Genomic DNA, 22,369 nt, shown 5'->3' with positions numbered 1-22,369 from the left:
CCCCCTCACGGAGGGGGCGTGGAAGAGTGTCGCGGGGAAGGCTGGGAAACTCCCGTCGCCCGCCACCATCTTGGCTTTCCCCTTAAGCCGGCAGTGACCGTGGGTCCGAGCAAGTGTGAGCCATGAAGCTGCTCAGCAGAGCCGGGTCCTTCTCGGTGAGCACAGCCGGCGGGACTGGGCAGGGTTGGAGAGCGGTATGTCAGCCGGGTGCTGCGGAGCGGAGGTGCCCGGTTTGGGGCCCCGGGGCCTCGGGCTTCTGTCTGTCCTTCAGCTGAACTCTGCGGGCCAAGTGGGCTGGCCGGCTGGGTGGGTCGGGCGTTGGAGGCCCGGCTCTTGCAATAAGCAGAAGAGACCTAACGCCGGGAAACCCGAAGGCGGGAGCGGGCCCAAGAGCGGCGGCGAAGCGACTCGGTGGAGCGCAGTCTGAAGGTCACTGCTGCACTTGCGTCCCCGAAGACACCGTGAGACCGGAGGGTGGAGGGAGGCGGGGACAGGAGGCCGCGTGGACCTAGCCCCCCACTCTCACCCTTCCGGCTGCGGCCTCAGCTGCTTCGTGTATCTCGAAGCGTCAGTTTCCCCAACTGCTACGTTAGTTTATGAGCAAAATTCTAAGGAAGAGATGATCTAATGCCTGTGAAGCGCTTTTCGCTGTGCCTGGAACTTGATTACTACGGTGTCCTGCCAGTATAACGGGTGCTTTTCACGGTCTCATGTTAGCGAGCTCCTCTGGGAGAGCTCCTGGTCGGCCCTCAAGACCTACTCTAAGGCCCCGCCTTCAAGCCCTGGTGAAACGTAGCTGTCACTTGGGGGCAATTCCTCACGTGTCAGTGTCACATCACCGTGGAGCGGTGGTTGTCGAGGCGGGGGAGGCCGGGACGCTTTTTAAAATCTTTCCTGGGCCGATTTTGCGCCTAGGAAATAGTTGGCGGTTTTTCGTTGTAACAACCTGTTGTTAGTTACAAGGGAGTGTTGCTAAACATCCTGCATCGCACGAGGCAACCACAACAAAGTATCAGCTCAATGCTGATAGTACCTGGTTATTTTATTAAGTAGCCTAGGAACCTGCTAGAGGGAGGTGCAGAAGACCAGGGAACGGAGTTTCCCTGTGCTAGTGTTTAAATAGCTAACACTATGGATTATACAACTGGCCATAATTTAGGCTGCATTTTATTTACCCTTCCTGGCACGCCTAGAAAACCAATGATGAACACCCCTTTGAGGGCAGCCCAGTTAGGCTGGCAAAAGAACCCTAGAGCTCCATTTCCTCCATCCCCACCTTCCAGTACAAAAAAGCTCAAAGGTAACCAAGTTGGAGAGGACCAATGGAAGCAAATTGCAGTGAGCGTGAAAGCCGTTATTAATGTTTCTTCTGATTATAACACATTTGCATAAGAATAAATGTATACATTTGATTAAAATTATCTAGTAATTGTATGTCAATTACTAGAATAATTCTTTGCAACTGATTTGAATGGGACATTATAGAAAGCACATAACCAACGCAGTGTCACTGTTCGGGCATATTTGAGGGGAAAGCACCTAAATCTCCCTTGGCAATGGAACTACGGATTGTTTACATTTGAACTACTATGCCCACGTAACTTCCTTTTTGGAAAATCAGAAGTCAAATCACAAGTCGGGTTAATAATACAACACCCAGCACACAAAATTGATGATGATAAAGCAAAGCTAATTGTAATTTATATTTAAAAAGTACAAACAGCAAATGAAAAAACTAGGAACCAACTTACTGCAGCACTGATGCTGAAAGCACAACAAAACGCCCTTCTGCCTGTTACAAAGGGGCATCGCAGCCTCTGTTGGGGTCCTCGGGAAACTCCAGCAACATGTTCATTTGATCTTGCGAGTACCAAGTTTTATTAACTTGGAACATAATCTCCACTGGTAACCTTGTGAACCTTAGGCGTAACCAAAACGAATTCTGTCGTATATCGTTTGCCCAAAAGAACTGAATAAAATTATGCATTTTGGATTCATTAGCCAACATTTAACAGGACACTTTACCCTAGCAGGGGCTCTATCTTATGTATCAAGACTGCTGTGGATGAAACTATTGTTAATACCACAGTGATATAAATTGGCATTCGTCAAAGAAGACTTAACCGTTGGTTGTGTCATCTCGGTGTAACACAGAAGAGAGCGAAGATACTAGGGGAAATACCGGGCTTGGAGGAGATTTTCCTTGGTACACTTTATCTTTTCTAAAGGTTACTAAAGTGATTGAGGAGATTAAGTCATTTCAGTTGGAATATAGACTAAAAGGGTGAGACTCTGGGCAGCTAAGGGAAGCCATAATGCTAAAATCTATAAAAGGGTGTGGGTGAGACAGTCCCACACTTTCCCAAACAATTCCAAAGCATTACAGCTAGAAAGAACTACTCGAAGCGTTAATCAGGCAGTTAAAATGTAAAAGAAAATACAGTAATTCTTTACATAGTAAAAAATGAACATGTAGACTTCTGTGTTCCTTCAGGCTCTACAGGTCACAAATAAATAGAGGTTTAAGAGAGGCTTGGGGAACCTGGGGGGGTCCATCGTCCTTAGTTCATCAGCTAAATCTTCCTGTGGAGTTATTTTACCACGGAATACTTTCTGTTGGGGGCACACTGGGATACGATATGCTGTTCTGGTGATCAGCGTGTATAACTTGTGTTTTCTGTGTTTAGAGGTTTTACTCCCTCAAAGTTGCTCCCAAAGTAAAGGCCACGTCTGCGCCTGCAGGAGCGCCTCTCCAGCCTCAGGACCTGGAGGTTAGTCCCGCTGAGTTGCTACTCCCCGGCACCTGTACATGCCCTGCTTTCGGGGTGATAGGAAGCGTTAACCACCTCTGCTTTGCTTTCAATACAGTTTACCAAGTTACCAAATGGCTTAGTGATTGCTTCTCTGGAAAACTATGCTCCTGCCTCAAGAATTGGTTTGTTCGTTAAAGCTGGCAGTAGATACGAGGACTCGAACAACTTAGGAATCTCTCATTTGCTTCGTCTGGCAACCAGTTTGGTAAGCATCTTTTATGATCATAAATGCTGTGGTCTCTTGGTCCTACAGAAAAGAGAAACAAAGCGTCCCTGGTTACTTTCCTGGAGTTGCCATCACAAATAACTGCAGACGGGGCGGCTTAAGCAACAGAAACTGAGCCTCGCAGTACTAGAGGCTGGAAGTCAAGGTCAGGGTGTCAGGAGAGCGGTGTTCCCTCTGACGGCCGAGGAGGAACTTTTCCTTGCCTCCTCCAGCTTCTGGTGGTGGCCAGAGTCCCTGGGGCTCCTTGGCTTGCAGCCTCGGCACTCCACTCTCTGCCTCTGTTGTCACACGGCCTCCCCTCTGTGTCTCTGTGTCCAGATTTCCCTCTTCTCAAATTTTTCCAGTCATATTAGATTTAGGACCCACTCTAATCCAGTGTGACCTCATTTTAAATAGTGACATCTATGAAAACTCTATTTCCAAATCAGGTCACAGTGACAGGTTCCGACTGGACGTGGATTTTGGGGAGACACTGTTCAATCCTGTACAGGCCCCTAAGATAACATGGAAAACCAGGATATTTACAACAGAGAAGCATTAAATCAATGTTTGTGCTAGAGCATAAGAAATCAGTTTAAAAAAAAAGTTAAATTTCTAAAAAGTGCCAGAAGAAAGAAAATTATTCTTTCCCATATGGAAATCTCTTTCAGAATAGACTGATGAATCCAGTAAATTTGTATTTGATAATGGAATTTTTACCTAAATGTACTTTATATAAAAATCTATACTTGTGCTTTTTGGTAGACTTTGTTTTATAATTCTAAAATTTAAAAGGATCCACTATTTAGGTAAAGTTTCCTTTGAATGTAATGACAGCTAGACATTAGATTATGATATGCTCAGTGACATAAGTCAGAAGGAGAAAGGCAAATACCATGTGACCTCACTTATGTGTGGAATCTAAAGAACAGAATAAATGAGCAAACTAAACAGAAACAGTCTCAGAGATATAGAGGAAAAACTGATGGTTGCTACATGGGTGCGTGGGGCGGATTAGAAAGCACAAATTGGTAGCCACAATATTGCCATGAGGATACAAAAGACAGTTTGGGGAATATAATTAATAATGTAGGAAAGATTTTGTAGGGTATCCGACGGACACTTGTCTTATTAGGGAGACCACCTCATGGATGGTGTAGATGCCTGACCACTGCACTGTATACCTGAAGCTGAAACTGAATAATACAGAATGTCAACTACAATTTTGTGTGTGTGTGTGTGTGTGTGTGTGTATATACATACATATATATACATATGTGTGTGTATGTGTGTATATATATATGTGTGAGTGTGTATATATATACATATATATAAATACATATATACATATACATATACATATACATATATATATAGTCACAGGATGTGGAGTACAGCATGGGGAATAGAGTCACTGGAACTGTAAGAGCTACATACGATGTCAGAGTGGTAGTAGATTGGGGGAGAGGGGTTGTCACTTTGTGAGGGGTATAAATGTCTATTACATTGTTTTGTACACCTGAAACTAATTTAAAAAAAGATCACGTGGTCTGATGTTTGGCAAACTTAGCATTAAAAAATTACTAAAAAAAGAATTGTTCTTTCTCTTTTTCAAGACTACAAAAGGAGCTTCATCTTTCAAGATAACCCGTGGAATCGAAGCAGTTGGTGGTAAATTAAGGTTTGTTAAAAATAAATAATAGGAAGTAAATAGTGAAAACACCAGAAAATACTCTATTGTAAGGGGACTCTTCTCTGTTATCAAGGTGATTAAGGATTTCCTAAAGAAGGCACAAGAAAGGAAAAGACGGGTGAATTTCACTACTTCAAAATGTAAAACATCTTTGTACTTTAAAATAAACATTCAGTTAACTGGGAGTAGATATTTGCAACATGCATAACACGAGTATTTGGAGAAATGAAGAATAACAAATTAGGGAGAAAAGCAATCCAAGAGAAAATGGATGGGAAAGGATAGGAACAGGCTATTCCCAGCAGAGGAGGCCAGAAACAGCCATTTGTATTGTAATCAGCAGTGTGACGCCCTGGCACACCCGTCAGACTGTCTGTGGTGCTGTCGGCCGTGTTACTGGAAATGCAGACTCTCACGGGGCCGGTAGGAGTGTAGACTGAGACAACTACTGAGAAAAGAATCAAGGGACATCTAGTAACATCGAAAAGGAGCATATCCTACAACCTAACACTTTCGAATCCTCATGCACAAAGATAGCTTTGTAACCCTGGAAACAATCGAAATGCCCATCCTTAGGGAAATGGATGAATAAAGTACAATCTAGTCCTATGTGGGACTATTACACAGCAGTTACGGAATGAATTAGACCTATATGTCAACATAGACTGAAAAACGAGATGTTTTGTGGAAAAAGCAGGTTTCAAGATTTTTTTAAGGTATGAGGCATTTATTTTTTAAAACAATAGTATGTAGTGATTATGAATGTGTTTGCCTCTGGAGTGAGCGAATTAGCCTGGGAGAGTACAAAGGGCTCTTCAAGTTCAGTTGCCATTTTTTTAAGTTGTGGTAGAATCTACATAACATAAAAGTGACCACTTTTAAGTGTACATGCTATGGCATGAAGTGGCGTGACGCAGCCGTCACTCATCTCAGAACACTTTCCTCTTCTCCAACCGAAACTGTGGCTGTTAAACACTAACTCCCGACTCCCCTCGTCCCCCAGCCCCACCATTCTATGTCCTGTTGCTATGAATCTGACTCCCATAGGTGCCTCATAGAAATGGGATCCTACAGTATTTGCCCTTTCGTGACTGACTAATTCCACTTAGCAGAACGCCTTCAGGGTGCATCCATGTGTAACATGTCAGGATTTCCTTCCTTTCTAAGGTTAAATTATCTGCCATTTTCTTATTAAAAATATTTCTTAATATTTAATGCTTTTTCAAGTATAGCTGTAACACAATAGTCTATTAGTTTCAGGTGTACAACTTAGATTTCTTAAATATTTTTAAATTTTAGTGGATGAGTATGTGTATTGTTGTTACAATATTATTTATACTTGAGAATGATTTTTCCTCCAGAGGAATTGGTTGGTTGAACAGAGATATAAGGGACAATGTCTTGTGATTTGGACAATTCACTGTCGTTTATTTCTGATTCAGTGTGACCTCGACGCGGGAGAACATGGCGTACACTGTGGAGTGCCTGCGGGATGATGTGTAAGTGCCTGCGCGTGTGTAGGGCATCCACCTTTAAGGAAGCACTAGCGGCTCCGGTTTAGTCTGTTTCCATAGGGCACTGTGGCCTCCGGCTTGGGTTCGTGCCTGTGATTCACAGCCTGCTAAGAACACCGCGTTTACCGGAAGGCCTCAAGTTTAATACTGAGAGCGTTACAGTGACATAGGATGGATGTTGGTTTTAAATGTTTGATGCGTGACTTGTGTCTCGATGTCATCTGTAGTGATATTCTAATGGAGTTCCTGCTCAATGTCACCACATCACCAGAATTTCGTCGTTGGGAGGTAGCCGCCCTTCAGTCTCAGCTAAGGATTGACAAAGCTGTAGCTTTTCAGAATCCACAGGCTCGTAAGTGCATTTTCAGATTACATTCCATTGTTTCTAAGGGACTGGGTTTTTGAGAAGATCAGTTTGGAGAGGGAAAGGGGTGCTGTTGAAATGGTTTTCTACTTGGGTTTGAAAATGCCCTTTCCAAAAATTTGTCCCGTTTTTAAAATATATTTTTTTGTTTCGAAACATTTATATTGTTGATTATTTTTCACCTTTATAGAATGCAAGGCGTTTTTCCTGTCCTTCCCTTCCCACCCAGTGTTTTGTTTTAAGTTGTTTTGCTTGGATCAAATCCAGCGACCGTTTATTGTTGCTGCTGATACTGTTTATTGTTATATGTTGCTCTGGCTGTTTAGCCAACCTAGCGTTATGGGGCCTTTCCCAAATAGCCAACTTAGTGTTGTTTTTTTTAATTACTCTTTTTGGAGTCATATTTTCTGTTTATGTAACATTTGATTATATAATCTTGACAAGTACATCTGGCAAAACAAGTCTGTAAACAAGCACCCCTGACTCTTGGGAGACATGATCGGTCTTCCTAGAAGGAAGAAGCAGGAGTGAGCACGCAGACCCTGGGTCTGATGGTGACCAGCTGCAGGGGCTCAGCAGGGTGGCTGTGCTCAGTTCCGGCCTCCTGTCCAGTGTCTGCTGCTCGTGAGTGCTTGGCTCTCCTTAGCTGGCATTACCCCACGGTGATACTCTGTGTCACAAAGGAGTATGAGCTTTGTTACTCAGGACCTCTCCAGGGAAATAGATCGCATGGTACTGTCCGAGTGCTGCTTCCCCGCCGCTAGCAGTGAGGCTCCAGCCCTTGTGCGCAGTTACTGGAGCCTCCTGGCAGGCGTCTTCCTACAGGTGTACCTCTCAGCCGTCTTCCACTTGCCATCCTAGTGATCCCTCTGACATGAAAATCCGCTGGAAATCCTTCAAAGTCTTCTCGTTATCTGTGGGATCAAGTCCAAACTGTGTAACTTAGCTTCTGTGTTGACTTACGTGACCTGGCCTGCCTCCCCGGTTCCTTGCTCTGCCCTCTTCCCCTCCAGCTGCAGCTCCCCTTTGAATCAGATTGTTGTGCTTTATGCCTTTGTTTCCTCTGCTGGAAATGTCATTCCGCAATCACTCCCCTGGGAAACAGCTGCTCGTTCTGTAAGACTCATCGCAGATGGGACTTCCGTTACTGCTGTCCGGTTCCCACTGCCTGCCCTTGGCCCCCGCTGCACGTCTGACATGCTGCTGGCACACACTGTAGTACTTTATTTCACAGTTGTAACTCAGCACTGTGCAGGCAGATGTTGTGTTTTTCTCACGTCTGTGTGGCCAGGACCTCGCACAGTACCTGGAATAGGAAAAGTGCCAAAATAATGAGCAGTGACAGGGACATACCTCCAGCAAAGGCACTGAGCAGGAAGGCAGGGACAGTGGAGGGCACCTGTCAGGAAGGCAGTGTGAGTCCTGAAAGCCAGTGCTAAGACCTGAGACGGACCCTTGCATCGCTCCCCTTACCCTGACAACTCTCTCATTTCCTAGAGAGGGGCCTAGAAGTAAGTAAAATTCAGATGAAATGACTTATCCAAGGTCACGTGGCAAGTTGGTGGCAGAACTGTAACTAGATTCAGACTTCCTGAAACCCAGGCCATTGTGCTGTCCAGATAACCCAGGTCGCTTAGAGAAGTGTTTCGGCGGACTCTGGCGTGTAGAGCTGCTGGCACATACCTGCTTATTTCCCTCAGCACTTTCAACTGCAGAATTTTACAGGTTGCCATAAGATGACCAAAGTTGTATGGTCTGTGCTTTCTAGGTTCTAAAAATGTTGTCATCTGTATTTAAATGACATTTCCGTAACTGCTTCGTTACTTATTCGTTACAGGTGTCATTGAAAATTTGCATGCTGCAGCTTACCGAAATACCCTGGCTAATTCCTTGTACTGTCCTGACTATAGGATTGGAAAAGTGACACCAGATGAGGTACTGGCGAAACACACTGTATTTTAACATGTGCTTGTTTGCTCAGTACATTGAGCATTCATCTACCATGTCGAGTTTGTTTGCTAATTGTTCTTTTTATCTTTGCATTTAAGTAATTCACTTGCTTGCTTTTTTCGCATCAGCTGGGTTTTTAACTAAAATTCTGTCTGAACAGTTTTTGTATATGTTTTAACTGAAAAATTTTTTGTTATGAAAAGGACATGTTTGTTACAGAAAATTCAGAAAACAAAGACAAGCAAAATAAAGGAAAGCATGTCACACGCCTAAAGGCATTCAGGGTTAATACATAGGTTTATTTTCTTCTACACCCTTTTCTGTGCATATGTATCCTTTTTAAACAGTAGTTAAATGTTTAAATATTATAACATTGTGACTAAAAGTCTTCTTTTCACCTCTCTGAATATGTTGGTCGGAGTGAGGCCCACTTCCTTACTTTCCACTCCACCTTCAGCCTGCCTACGAGCTCAGTCACCTTGTCCCCCACGCTGGCCTCACTTTGCTGGAAGTACAAATTTGTCATGTGTCACAGAGATATATAAAGAGGGTGCCCAAAAAATGCATATACATTTTAAGAAAGAAAAAAAACTGTTATTAAAATTACGCTGATGGGAATCACTTTGAGCACCTCTTGTAACTGCAAAAGTCAAATGTGACTTACATTCACCTTTGTTATCGGTATGTATTGAGTATTATAATTTTAATGCAGTTTTTTTCCTTTCTTAAAATGTCTATACATTTTGTTGGCACCCTCTGTATATCTTTCCTACCACCCACTCCCCCAAAAAAATTTTAACAAAAGACATTAAGAGAAAAATTGAGAATTATCAACACTTTCAAAGTAAGTGACTCAAAAATTAATGTTTTTACTCTCATTTCATTTCTAGCTAGCCAATACAGAAAACCGAATTATATATCCCTTTCCTCTTTTGACCTCGTGGTTAAGAAAACTATCACTTATCAATCAATAATTAATTCCTGCCATTCATATGGCACTATTTTAAAAAATTGTAACTGAGCATCCAATTTGAACAGCCAACATTTTTCATAAGAGTGGCCTCTAATGAGTTTTGAAATTTTTCAGAAGTCAAATTCACCCTTGTGAAGATAAATTACTGAGGTAGTTTAAAAAGTGCACAAAGCGTGCTTGCTTCGGCAGCACATATACTGAAAAATGCACAAAGCAAAACATTTATCTACAAGGATGTCTATTGTATCATTGTTCATAATTATGAAAAATTAGAAACAAGTTTAATGTCTAACATTGGAGAAATAAATAACATTAAATATCTGTAGAATGGAATATCATTCAACCATTCAAAATACTGATTTGAAAAAATTTCATATCAAGTGAAGAAAAGGGAATTTAGGAATATACCAAAGGGTCCTATTTTTAAAAAAATAAAGTATGTGTTGTATGTCAACTGTACTCTATTTAAAAAATAATAAGATGTGTGTGTATCATGGACAAATACCATGATGTTAACCAAATCTCAGAGTTACTAGCATTTTTAAAATGTGCCCCTAAACTGAAGGAAATTCTAAAGAAATTGGTGCTAGAATACTTTGAGCAATGGCAGCATTCAATAGAAAACCCTCAGTAGAAAAAACAAAAAAAGAAGATGGCTTTTCAAGGTGACTCCATATATGTCGACACCATTCATTTTTTATTGATAACTTGATTAAAAGTTCAGTCTCATTACGTGAACCTGTGATTCTCAACATTATGACCCATTTCCAAGGAGCCTTTTAGCCCAATTTTGTCTAACATTGGCTAAATTTTGCAATGAATTTTTCGTACTACAGATACACTGTGTGCTCCTGCACTCTCTCTCTATGTAACGTAAAAGGGGTGAGCTCTTTTTCCTACCCGTGACCGATGTCACGCCCTTGAGCAGTACCGCTCCTGTTGAGAGTGCCTGCTTTAGCCCGACTTCTGTATATTAGGTCTAGAATAATGCTGGGGGGACCAGCGATTGTCACATCCCATTGATTCTCAGGTCACCTGGGGTGGGTGAGTGCTGTCAAATGCAGATCCCGAGATTCTGCATTGAGTCCTACTCTGTATCAGTTTGTAGAGTGGGCCTAGGAATGGGGTTGGGTGGGGCGACAGTGACAGTGTTTGTTAAGCTCCCAGGTAATTCTGTGATCGTCCAGGTTGGAAACCCTAATCTAGACAGTAACCTCATGGCGAGAAAGCCTTCAAAAATGGGCAGGAGGGGTAGGGGTACAGTGAGGTAACCCCAGTAGCCCTGCTACAGAATGAAGACTGCTCTATGACTACCTGTAGAAAGACAAAAACTAAAAATCAGAACCTTGGTCCCATTGTTTTCAAGTTCAAACCAGGGTGTGCTCTAATTTTGCCATTTTTTTATTCTTTTTTTTTTTTTTAGTAACAGTTTTATTGAGATGTAATTCACATACCATACAGTTCACCTATTTAAAGTTCAGTTCCATAGTTTTCCTCCTCAGGGTTATGTGACCATCACCACATTAAGCTGTAGTTCTTTTAAGCAATAGTTTTTAAAATCTTGGTGTAATTCAGCGTGAGGTGGTCCCTCATCATTTGTTCATAAAACAGCTTTTAAGTGAATGTATTTTTTTCTGCTGAACTACAGTTTTAAATTTTAAAGTTTTTATACCTTTTTATATATTTACACCAGTATAATCTAATGAACGTTTTTACCTTCCTCAGTTACATCACTATGTTCAGAACCATTTTACAAGTGCAAGAATGGCTTTGGTTGGACTTGGTAAGTTGGGAATTGCCTGCGTGTCGGTTTCCTTCCTTAAACTGTAATTATGTGAACGTGGCTTGAACAGAATTTGAGAACTCAGTCCTCTGTTTATATCACACACGCGATGTGTTTGGATTTTAATTTCTAGTGTGTTTCCCTTCCCCCGTGGAAAGCAGGATCCAACATTTAACTTTGTAAACTACTGATTTTAAATTCATTACAGTATTTGCAAAACCTATGACAAAGGACAGATTTCTCTCAGCAAAGAGCTTTTACAAGTTGGTTTTTAAAAAAAAGAAGTGCAGTTTAACAGAAAAATAGGCAAAGGTCATGAACAAACAATTCATGGGGAAAGTGTGTGTGTGTTTGTGTGTGTGTGTGTGTGTGTGTGTGTGTAGTCACTGTAAAAGGTGGCCAGCCTCACTAATAATTAAGAAAAAAATGTGTGAGATTGGCAAAAATGAAAAGATTGGCACTGCCCTGGAGTACCCAGGGTATGGAAAATAGTAGGCACTCTCAAAATTTGTTGGTGGGAGTATAAATTGGTAGGACATTTTTGAAGGTCTATTTGAATATATTAAAATTATAAATGTTTATGCTCTTAGACCTAGCAGTTTTACTTTTAAGAATTTATCCTGCAAATGCTTAGTCAAGTTTACAAAATAGTTGCATGAGAATATTATTCACAATATTTTTTGTTCATTTGTTTTGAAAATAATTGCTTAATTGCAGTATGATAATTCACATGCCATAAAATTCACCTTTTTAAAGTGTACAGCTCATGGTTTTTCATATATTCATAGAGTCGTACGACTATTACCACTATGTAATTTCAGCATATTTTCATCATCCCCAAAAGAAACATCATTCCATTAGCAGTGACTCCCCATCCTACCCCCTCCTTGCGTCTCACAACCACTAACCTACTTTCTGTCAATATAGAGTTGACTGTTCTGGACATTTCATTGAAATGGAATCATGCGATATGTAGCCTTTTGTGACTAGCTTCTTTCACTGAGCATAATGTTTTCAAAGTCCATCCATATGTACCATTGTTCCCTTTTCTACCTGAAAAATACCCCATCACCATATTTTATTCATCCATTAATCAGTTGGACATAATGGGTTATTACTACTTTTTGGCTCTCGTGAATTTATATTTGGTTTAAGTTTTTGCTAGATTAGAACAGCTGTTTTTAATTCTTTTGGGTAGATACCTAGGAGTGGAATTGCCAGGACATATGGTAACTCTGTTTAACCATTTGAAGAACTGGCAGACTATTTTCCAAAGCAGCTGAACCATTGTCCATTCCCACCCGCATCCACGAGCCTCTCGCTGCCTGCACACCTTCACCAGCACTTGTGCTTTTCTACTTTTTGATTATGGACAACTGACTGTGAAGTAGTATCTCACTGTGGTTTTGATTTGCGTTTCCCTAATGACTAATGATGTTGAACATTTTTTTTTTATGTTTATTGGCCATTTGTGTACCTTCTTTCAAGAAATGTCCATTCAAGTCTTTTTTGCCCATTTTTGAATTGCGTTGTTTGTTTTTTTATTGTTGAGTTGTAAGACTTCATTATATATTTTTGAACACTAACTCCTTATCAGGTGGATGATTGGCAGATATTTTTTCCCATTCTGTGGGTTGTCTTTTCATTCTCTTCAAAGTATCCTCTGAGACACAATGTAATGTTGTTTTATTAGCCAACTATTAGAAACATGTTAATGGCCATACTACAGGACTTGGTTAAATAAATGACAGGACATCCCGATAATGGAATTCTTTGTAACCATTAAATGTTTGATGCAGACCACACACTTAGATGTAAATGACAAAAGACAAGCTAAAGAAAGAAAAGGATAATATTAATCCGTGCCTGGGAAAAGTTCTAGAGGAATATATAGTAAACTGTAAACGGACATCTCTGGGAGAGGCATTGTGGGGGGACTGTTGTTTTCTTGACTCTTTATTTTTGTAATATTTGAATTGTATAATCACTATTTTTACAACGGTAGGTGTTTTACAGTTGTTTTAGAAATGCTGGTTCGAGCTTGTTTTTGTCTCTGTTGAAATAGGTGTTGGTCATCCTGTTCTGAAGCAAGTCGCAGAACAGTTTCTGAACGTGAGGGGGGGGCTCGGTCTGTCTGGTGCGAAGACCAGATACCGTGGAGGTGAGCATGTTGTTGCCTTGGGGTTAATTTATCAAAGGAAGCCCCCCTCCCCTCACAGTGTCCTACTGGAGTGGAATAGGCCTGATGATTTACTACCAAACAGTCTCCCCATGGAGGGAAAGAGTTAGATTGTTGGGGTGCTGTCTGTTGAACATGTGTGTGTGCTGGCGGAAGGGCAGGTGGTGCCGAAAGGGCCGTGGGCTCCAGAAACACTTCATCTTAGTGGGTTCTCCGTGTCACAGAGAAGACCAAAGAATACAACCAGTGGTGACCAAGCTGCTTTCCTCCTCACTCTCTTCTTACTTGGCTGCAGGTGAAATTCGAGAGCAGAGTGGAGACAGCCTCGTCCATGCTGCTTTTGTAGCCGAGAGTGCAGCCACAGGAAGTGCAGAGGCGAACGCCTTCAGTGTTCTCCAGCACGTCCTGGGTGCTGGACCGCACGTCAAGAGAGGCGACAATGCCACCAGCGCTCTGTACCAAGCCGTGGCCAAGGGCATTCACCAGCCATTTGACGTGAGTCTGAGCAGCTGCTCGCGCTTCTACTGCTGTCCAAGGCTCAGTGTTCACCACAGTCCTGGTCTGCCCTTAATGTTAAGCTGCCCTTGAAATTGATGGCGAACACAGGAAATGCTGTGAAATTGAAGAGACAGCCAGGTTTGCTTTTAGTACCTTAGTGGGTCAATAAAAACTTAACTGTCTTTTCAATTATTCTAATACAGAAAGAGGAAGTGAATGCTGAAAAAGTCAGGAATTCACACTTCAGTCCCCTTTAGAATAAAGTGTTAAATGTTAAACATCCCCCTAGAATCTAATTAGTCTTGTTTTCTAGATGTTCTTCTGTCCCCTTCCAGTCTTGTGGCTACTTCCTGAATTTCACTGCTCCTCATGTTTTCCAACCAAGTGTACAAAATACACACCAAGAAACAACTCCAGCTTGCGATTAAGTTAGAAAAGTGATGACACTTAGTCATAACGAAAGGTCCATGTTACTGGAGAAGACACCTTTTTACGACAGTGAGCAAGGTGCTCAAGCTTTACGATAATGATATTCAAATCAAGAGAATGTAAAACGTCCACCAACAAGTATCAGTGAGTGACCGTTTGCTGGGTGCACTGCACCCTCCGTTATCGGCAGTGCTGTGCCCTTAACACGTGCCCCACACCAGGAGCGGGTGCTCACAGCCCAGCACGGCGTCTGGCACCTAACAGTGAATCTTAAAATCAGCCTTCTCTCTCTCTGCCTCTGTTCAACACCTGAGTGGTAGTTTTCAAACTTTCATGTCTTGTTTGTTTTTTTATCAGAGGAGCCTTTTTTGTCCAACATGGTTTCCCAATTACAATGCCCAACACACAAGTTTTTACTTTTAAGGAAGTTTAAAGGCTTACTTGACAGTGAAACCCTTGGAATCTTCTGCACAGGGTGTTAGGGTTCCCCGGAGCACAGTTTGAAAACCATTATCTTAAATTCTTCCTAAATTAAATTCTGCTGCTGCTTTTTAAAATTTTCCTCCAGATGTTCCTTTCTCCTGGTTCATGTTGTACTGTTTTCTTCACCGTTGAATGTTAATGGTGCTTGTGAATGGAGTTTGGTCCTAATCCAATGACATAATTTAATAGAAATTCCTACTTCCAAGTTGGGCCCGCAATTTGGCGCATGAATAGGATAGTCTCAGGCTCGTAGTTAAACTCCAGGTAACTCAAGTGCGTTTCTCCTTGTGCTCCGTGCTTGACAAGAGTCACCTGGAACACTAGTTAAAAACGTGGGCTCCCACGGGGATATAGGTGAGGAAACCTGGTGCAGGACCTCAAAGTCTGTATTTTTAATAGCAGCGTGGGTGACCCTTATGTAAATGGTCCACATACACACGGGAACCCCCTGCTAGGTAGACCTGTCACCTTGATGAGCCTAACACCACTCAGAGGGCAATCCCCCTGTTATCCAGAGGCCAAACTGTTTTGCGTCCTTGGACATGTGAATAACGGCCACCACGCAGAAATTTTTCTCTGACCCTTTGACTTTAGTCTGTAGAAGTAAAAGCAAATTGGTGAAAAGGAAGGACGTCACCAGCCGCAGAGGGAAGAAAGAGATTTGGCTAATGCCAAAGCGCACAATCCATACCACTCAGCCATAGTGGGTCTACAGTAATACTTTTCACAAATTAGTGTCTCTGTTAACCTTTCGTCAGCGAAGTAAGGTCAGAGAGTACCCGGCAAAAAGGAAAGTCAGCAACCTGTTTTTAGAAAGGTTTAAACGAGACATGTTAAAACCATTATAATGTTAGGCAGGGTCAGTGAAATTTTAGTCTGTTTTGCTTATGCTACGAGGGTACACGTCTGACCCTCTTAGCAAGTGTGCCCCGCTCTCCCTGGCACAATGACCGCAGCGAACTTTTGTTACATTTCAGGTCTCCGCCTTCAATGCCAGCTACTCGGACTCTGGACTCTTTGGGATTTACACTATTGCGCAGGCTGCAGCTGCTGGGGATGTAAGTTGCAAACTCACCAACTCTCACGAGGTGTTTTTTCCCCATTAACGTGTGTTTCGTTCACATATGGAATGTTTGAATGCCATGAATCATCAGAGCTGTGTAACATCATTCAAGTGTGTCTGCTGTGGAGGAAGCTTAAACTGTTTGCTGATGCTTCCAGGAGGGAGGGAGGAAATGCCACGTTGGTGTTTTGGCTCCGTTTGGAGACGTGACCTTGATTTGTCTCTGAGACATCTGAATGGAGAACTCAGGTGAAATCAAGGCCAACGTGTATATTTGGGAGTCTTCAATGTAGAGATTGTGTTGAGTCAGAGTTATGTATGAAAGATGGCAGGAGAACAAAACTGACGCTCGAGTCTGGGAGACACCACCAAGTGACTAAGGAAAATGGCCAAGAAAATAGGAAGAAAAGGAAGAGAAGCTGGTACATTTGAGGCGGGAGAGCGAGTGCTTGGCACCGTTTGACCTCTCGGGATTAACGTCCCGAGTTACCACAGAGCTTTCTGCCAGCTTTAGCAGACTAGGACACCGTTGGCGAGGTTATCAGTTTTCACCAGAATGTTGAAAGTAAACTAAGATTGATAGTATTAAGGAATAAACGAGAAGAAAGAAATGCGAGGTTGGTGAAGGCAGGTGGAGCTTAGACTTGCAGAGAGGTGGGTGGTAGTTTTAGGAGGCTTTACACTGCGAGGTGAACGTTCATACGGAAGGGAGAGGAAGATTGGAGCAGACATCAGAGATAGGAAATGATAAATGGATCAGGTCTGACAAAGCAGGAGCAAGCAGGACCGTGGTACGGGTGGACAGTTTCGCCTTGGGCACCAAGGCTGGTGTGGGGAGAAGAGGATGTCGGGAAGGTGAGGAAGCACATCCCTGGTGAGGCAGGAGGCGAAGGCACGTTTGAGAGTAAGAGAAGGGAGGGGAGTTAAAGAAGTGGTGAGGTTTGGGGCAGAAGAAGGGCTCGCACAGGTACGCACAGAATGGCAGTCAGCACTGGAGACGTCTCCAGGTGAGTGAGCACAGCCACAGTGCAGACAGGCAGGTCTGGATTGCACTTTCTCTTCTGTAGTAGTCACTAGCCTAATGGACAAATGCAGGAGGCAGGTAGTAGGGATGGTCCCAGGTGGAAATCCTGCAAAAATAGGCAGGTCAGGAGTACGAGGAGATGGGAGGCAGAAATACGGGCATTGAGGGGAGTCTGGATCTGGAGAGAGAAGTGAAGCCAGAGGGACCTGATGGATTGAGGGACCGGGATCAACAGACGTATAAGGACAGCCCATGTGTGAGGTGCAGCTCTGGAAATGAATGGGTAGCGAAAATGGAGGGGAAATGAAGGAAGGTCCTAGAATTTAGGTGACTGGGCAACAGTAAGTAGCAGACCCAGAATCATGCCAGGGTTGGGATGGAGGAAATCGTGGGCAGGTTTACTAATTTACTCATTCAGCAAATGTTTACCACGGGCCCACCCACCTCACTGGAACTTCATTCCTTCATGACTCCAGCATCCCAAGTTTGGGCGAGCTTTGCAAATTGGCTGTGTGTGGATTACCGCTTTCTTCTTAGTGACCAGTAAGAGACAGCAGTGTTCATCGCAAGACACTGTGAGAGTCAGGCATTTTCAGAGGTTCTTACTCACAGGCAACTATAAATCCTGTGTTTGCTTTTCCTAAGCCCTACTGCCATCCTCTGCCCCTTACTTTTGTTAAGAAGCTTGGCTACTCCTATACTGTACGTTGTACAAACAGCTGCTTTATGGAACATTGGCAGAACAAGGCACATATTGTGACTTAGGAATTCCACCTGGACATTCTGCTGTTTCTCTGGAACTAGCCTTCTATCTTGTTTTTGCCTTGTTGCTGCCAGAGACTCTGGCACTGATCAGCGATGACCAGCTTGTCATTGTCTCTCCCAGGTCATCAAGGCTGCCTATTCCCAAGTGAAAACAATTGCTCAAGGGAACCTGGCCAGCGCAGACGTCCAGATCGCCAAGTGAGTCTCAGTACTGACCATGTGTTTGTGTTTCAATTATTTGAATTCGTTATAACAATATTATAATATATGCACAAAAGGATTGAAAAGTACAGAAAAGCGTTTAAAAGGAAAGGGAAATAACATCCATATCCTACCACACGAATTGTTAACATATTGCTTATTTTCTTGACCATTTTTAAACTTAATTGTTAATACTGCATATGTACTTATATCCTATTTAATAGAGTTTGTTGTAGAAATTTAAAAATTACAAACAGAAAAAGACAAAAATGATCTTTCGTTCCCTACCAATGATTCCTTCCTTTTTTTCACACCATAATTATGTTTCCATTCATTCGTATTACTAAAAATTTGACATAAACAGTATTAATTGGTTATCAGAATATACTTATAGGACATTTCCTACAGTTGGAGAAGGTAAATTAAAACATATCTTTGCACTTAAAACTATTCAAAACTTTTTTGTATTTTTATTACTTTGCTGGTATAGATTTCCCACTGGATCAAAAGTTATAAACATTATAATGAGAGGCTCTGCTTTAAAATATATGTGTGTATTTATTTATGTAATATTTTTTACTTTTATATTTTGAAGTCACAATGTAAAAAGGTTGTATCAGTTTATAATCATACCACCAGTATATGACTTCCTGTTCTTTCATAACAATTGGCAATTTCTTTTTTCTCTTTACTGATTTGATAACCAAAAAAAGATGTCTCGTTAAAAGATGGAAATATTTGTCTCCTATTTGGTGATTTTTAAATTCCCACTGTACTCACTGAAAGTGCGAACAGCACTGCTAACTCAGTAGTTCTGGGAGTTTCTGTAACTGAAAGAGGCAGACTTGGGACAGAGTTGGAAATCAGCTTGCATTTTCATACAGCAATTTAAAACATTTAAGTCTGACTCCATCCATTGAGGACAATTTGAAATGTGGCTCCTGAAACTCAAACGGTCTCCCATGACCCTAAGTGTTGCCCACTAGGGCGAGTGTGACGGGACGACTGACAGCCTAGGAGGGAACAACCTTTGGGTCATTTCTATTCCCGTTCATACTATGACTTTTGTTACACTGAACACACTGAGCAATTGCCTCTTGAACAATGACAACACGGTGGATTTAATACTGAATCCAAGGAACGCAAGGTTGACAGGCTACAGCTCTGAATGCTCGCACCAGACACAAAACGTGATGAGAATGAACTGAACCACTGGATTGACTTAGGAAAACTCTGTTTCTAATTTCGTGAATAAAACTTATTTTCTTAATAAGTGTAGCACAGTTTTTGTAAGGCACGGCAAGATGTAGAAAATGGAATTTCAATTGAATGTCAAGTATGTTTGTTTTCTGCCATTTGATGGAGTCGATACTTTGTCCTACAAGGTTCTTAGTCTTCATATAGTGAAAGGGAGAAAGGTGAGGTGTCAGTGCTGAAGGCCAGACTAGTCATCTCTTGGTAAAGTGTATTGCAGGTAAAGTCTTTTTGTAATTAAGCTGACAATGTGCTAAAATTGCTGTATTAGATGGTAATTACGGTTAAATGGAAGTCTGACTACAGAGTGCCAAAGGAGGATACTTACTTGAGAGTTGAATAAGTCAAGTGCCTTATTGAACAGCAGTTTCTATCTGGGAGAATTATGAATTGGATTTTATTTATTTCAAATTGATGCTTTTGTGCCCATATTTAAGCTGCTGAGACTTATAAGACCTGTTCAATCCTCTCCTGCCTGCCCTCTCCATTCCCTCCCAGCGTCAGTGAGACACATCCCAGCACAGAAGTGGGGCAGGGGTTGGTAGGTAGCGATGGAACCAGCCCACAGCATCTGCTAAGTGGACTGTGCCCTTTCATAGAAATGCCTAAAATTACCACCAAAAATGTATCAGGAGGGGAGAGGTACTTCACTAAGCAAAGCTTCCCATTAGAGTAGTGTTAACTAGATCTAAGTTGTGGTCCACAGTCAGAAGGCAGTCTGTTGGGTTTTCAGTATAATTGTATGTTGACAACTTTCTGAATGAACATGTAAATAATACTGTAAGATTTTCAAAGCTGTTAATTTGCGGATTTACCAAAACATGTTTGAGAGTTTGGGAACATACTTAGAAAATTGCCTTGCTCTGTAATATGACTGGCTTCTGCCTCTGTTATATGCCCTTTACCGCACAGGAACAAGCTGAAAGCTGCGTACCTAATGTTCGTGGAGTCTTCTGAGGGTTCCCTGAATGAAATCGGGTCCCAGGCTCTCATTGCTGGTTCGTACACGCCGCCGTCAGCGGTCCTTCAGCAGATTGACTCAGTAGCTGACGCTGACGTCATAAATGTAAGCAAATGCAGCTGAGGGTTTAACATCACATAGCTTGACCATAATGATCCAGTTCCCCAAGGAATACATAAGCTTCCGTGGGCTGTGTGTGTTCCTCTTGTGCTGTTCGGGTCCCATCTGCCGGTGTGGAGGCAGGAGGGCTCGTTCCTATCAGGTCTGCAAAGAGCTTCCCTGCCAACTCAGTGTGTGTGTCTTCCTCATTCATCTAAATTACCATTCGGTTAATTACCATTCGGTTGTAAATTCTTAGAGATCAAGAAAAGTCAGAGATTGACAAGTTCATGGTTCAACCTAATAGTTGGGTTTGGTGTTTTTCTTTTTCACTCCCAAGAAACAAACTCTATCCTGCCAGTCTTTCATGATCCAGCATCTCAAGGTTTTCTTTCGTCTTCTTAGCCTAAGACGCTGTCCTGCTCTTGCTGTCATTTTTTTCCACATGTGTTATTGTTTCCTCCAAGATGAATTGTTCTGAGAACGAGGAGTGTCTGTTACACGTCCTCTTTGGGTTCCCTACTACGCCAAACCAATACATGAATGACATCAGTGGGTTTTTCCAGTCCTTTCTATGTTAAAGATGCCAACTTTCTATATTAAAGATGTCTCAACCATCTTCTCCCCTACAGGCCTACCTTGTATAGAGACAATGGGGACAGAAAAAAGAGACAGTCTGCTTTAAGATAGTAACCCTGACTTGATTTCACTTGCCCGAGTTCATCATTACTCTCTTCCAAATGTCTGTCCTCATCTTACTATCATGTGAGTCCCAACACAGCTGCCTCCACTACCATCCATTAAAAAAGGTGGCCTGAGATAATGGGGCTGCTACTCATGGTGCTCTAGGCTTTGAACTTGAAGTCATGGCATAAAGATGAGGCTATAAAATTTGCCTTTTAAGTTAACAGTCAGTGTATTGTTATTGACTGTTTGCCTTTGTGATACAGACACAGAAAAGCATATCCCCTTCCAAGGCCGACTGTGCCCTATTTTGCAGTGTCCTAAGGTTTGCTTTACCCCCCTTTTTAACAACTCCCCCCATATCTAGAGCACCGCACTCGCTCAGTCACAGATGTGACGGAAGAACATTCAAAGGAACAGCAGAGCTTTTCCTCCTATATCGGCGCAAATGAAAATAATGCACCTGGCCTTCTTTTGTAGTTAATTTTCGACTACAATTGGCTGTTAATACAATTGCTGGCTCAGAATGTCCTGTCCATAAGATCTTGAAATAGCAGAATAAATAAATTTATGTACTTGATAATACGTTTTTTTATTTCTATTAACTTTCTTTTTTTGTTTACTTAAAGGCTGCCAAGAAGTTTGTCTCTGGCCAGAAGTCCATGGCAGCAAGTGGAAATTTGGGGCATACACCTTTTGTTGATGAGTTGTAATACTGAAAAACATCGCAGGAAAGAGCTGGACATTTTCTCAACCCAGAGCAGCAAACACATGAAAGCCAGAAGTCTCTATTGTAACTTTTATCTTTTATTCAATGAGGTGAAATAACTTAAAAAGTACAAATGCAGGTAATTGTCCTCAGTTGACCTAAAGTCAATAAAACATTCTGTTTAAATGTTTTTCTTGCATTTTTCCTAATCAGTTAATCAACAAGTATTTATTATCTGTGTAAATCTTTGTTTAGATGCTGTAAAGGAAAACGAGTATACTAAGCCTCAGAAACTATTAAAATCAAGGCTCAGTAGCCCTCAGAGGCAGTATTTCCAGGTTATTGTTGGTGGCTTTTTAAGATAAAAGCAGTTATAAGTCTCCTTTCGGGTAAATAACAAATAAATGGTCTGGGTTTTGTTCCCTTTTTGCCTTTTTTGCAATAGAGGTAATTTCTGAGAAACAAATTCCTTATCAGTCATATCCTGTATTCCCACTGCTTCATTTTATGTATCTGCTCTGTCTTCACTGTGATGGTTTTGTTTTCTCTCATCTCCTCCCTCTCCCTCATCTCTTTCTATCCTGTCTCTTTCAAGTAGTTAACTGTCAACCCTACATTCCACGTAAAAGTAGGACAGAAAAGGGAAAAAAATCTAATATGAACAACTAGCCAAAAAATGTCTCTCTATTATTTCTTTTAAGTAGGGCACTGAAGTCTACAAAACA

At 41.9% G+C, this 22,369-nt stretch overlaps 1 protein-coding gene across 1 annotated transcript; it reads left to right on the top strand.

Annotated features, from left to right (window-relative positions):
* On the top strand, positions 1–21,834 carry UQCRC2 (ubiquinol-cytochrome c reductase core protein 2). Its single transcript, XM_019751660.2, has 14 exons — positions 1–155; positions 2,688–2,771; positions 2,869–3,018; positions 4,635–4,699; positions 6,154–6,210; positions 6,453–6,577; positions 8,427–8,524; positions 11,238–11,295; positions 13,361–13,456; positions 13,770–13,969; positions 15,862–15,942; positions 17,858–17,934; positions 20,104–20,257; positions 21,565–21,834. The coding sequence occupies exons 1-14, from the start codon at positions 123–125 to the stop codon at positions 21,646–21,648; spliced, it is 1,362 nt and encodes a 453-aa protein (XP_019607219.2). The 5' UTR covers positions 1–122; the 3' UTR covers positions 21,649–21,834.
* The last annotated feature ends 535 nt before the right edge of the window (positions 21,835–22,369 follow it).

Source organism: Rhinolophus sinicus, linkage group LG18 (assembly GCF_036562045.2).
Source record: "Rhinolophus sinicus isolate RSC01 linkage group LG18, ASM3656204v1, whole genome shotgun sequence".
Lineage (NCBI taxonomy): Eukaryota > Metazoa > Chordata > Mammalia > Chiroptera > Rhinolophidae > Rhinolophus > Rhinolophus sinicus.
This window is presented reverse-complemented; position numbering and strand designations above follow the sequence as displayed.

Bases quoted from the DNA above. Each gene is read 5' to 3' on its own strand.
- UQCRC2 (XM_019751660.2), top strand. From the start codon at position 123: ATGAAGCTGCTCAGCAGAGCCGGGTCCTTCTCG. The intron at 2,772-2,868 runs GTTAGTCCCGCT...CTTTCAATACAG, and splicing joins TCCAGCCTCAGGACCTGGAG to TTTACCAAGTTACCAAATGG. The intron at 13,457-13,769 runs GTGAGCATGTTG...ACTTGGCTGCAG, and splicing joins GAAGACCAGATACCGTGGAG to GTGAAATTCGAGAGCAGAGT.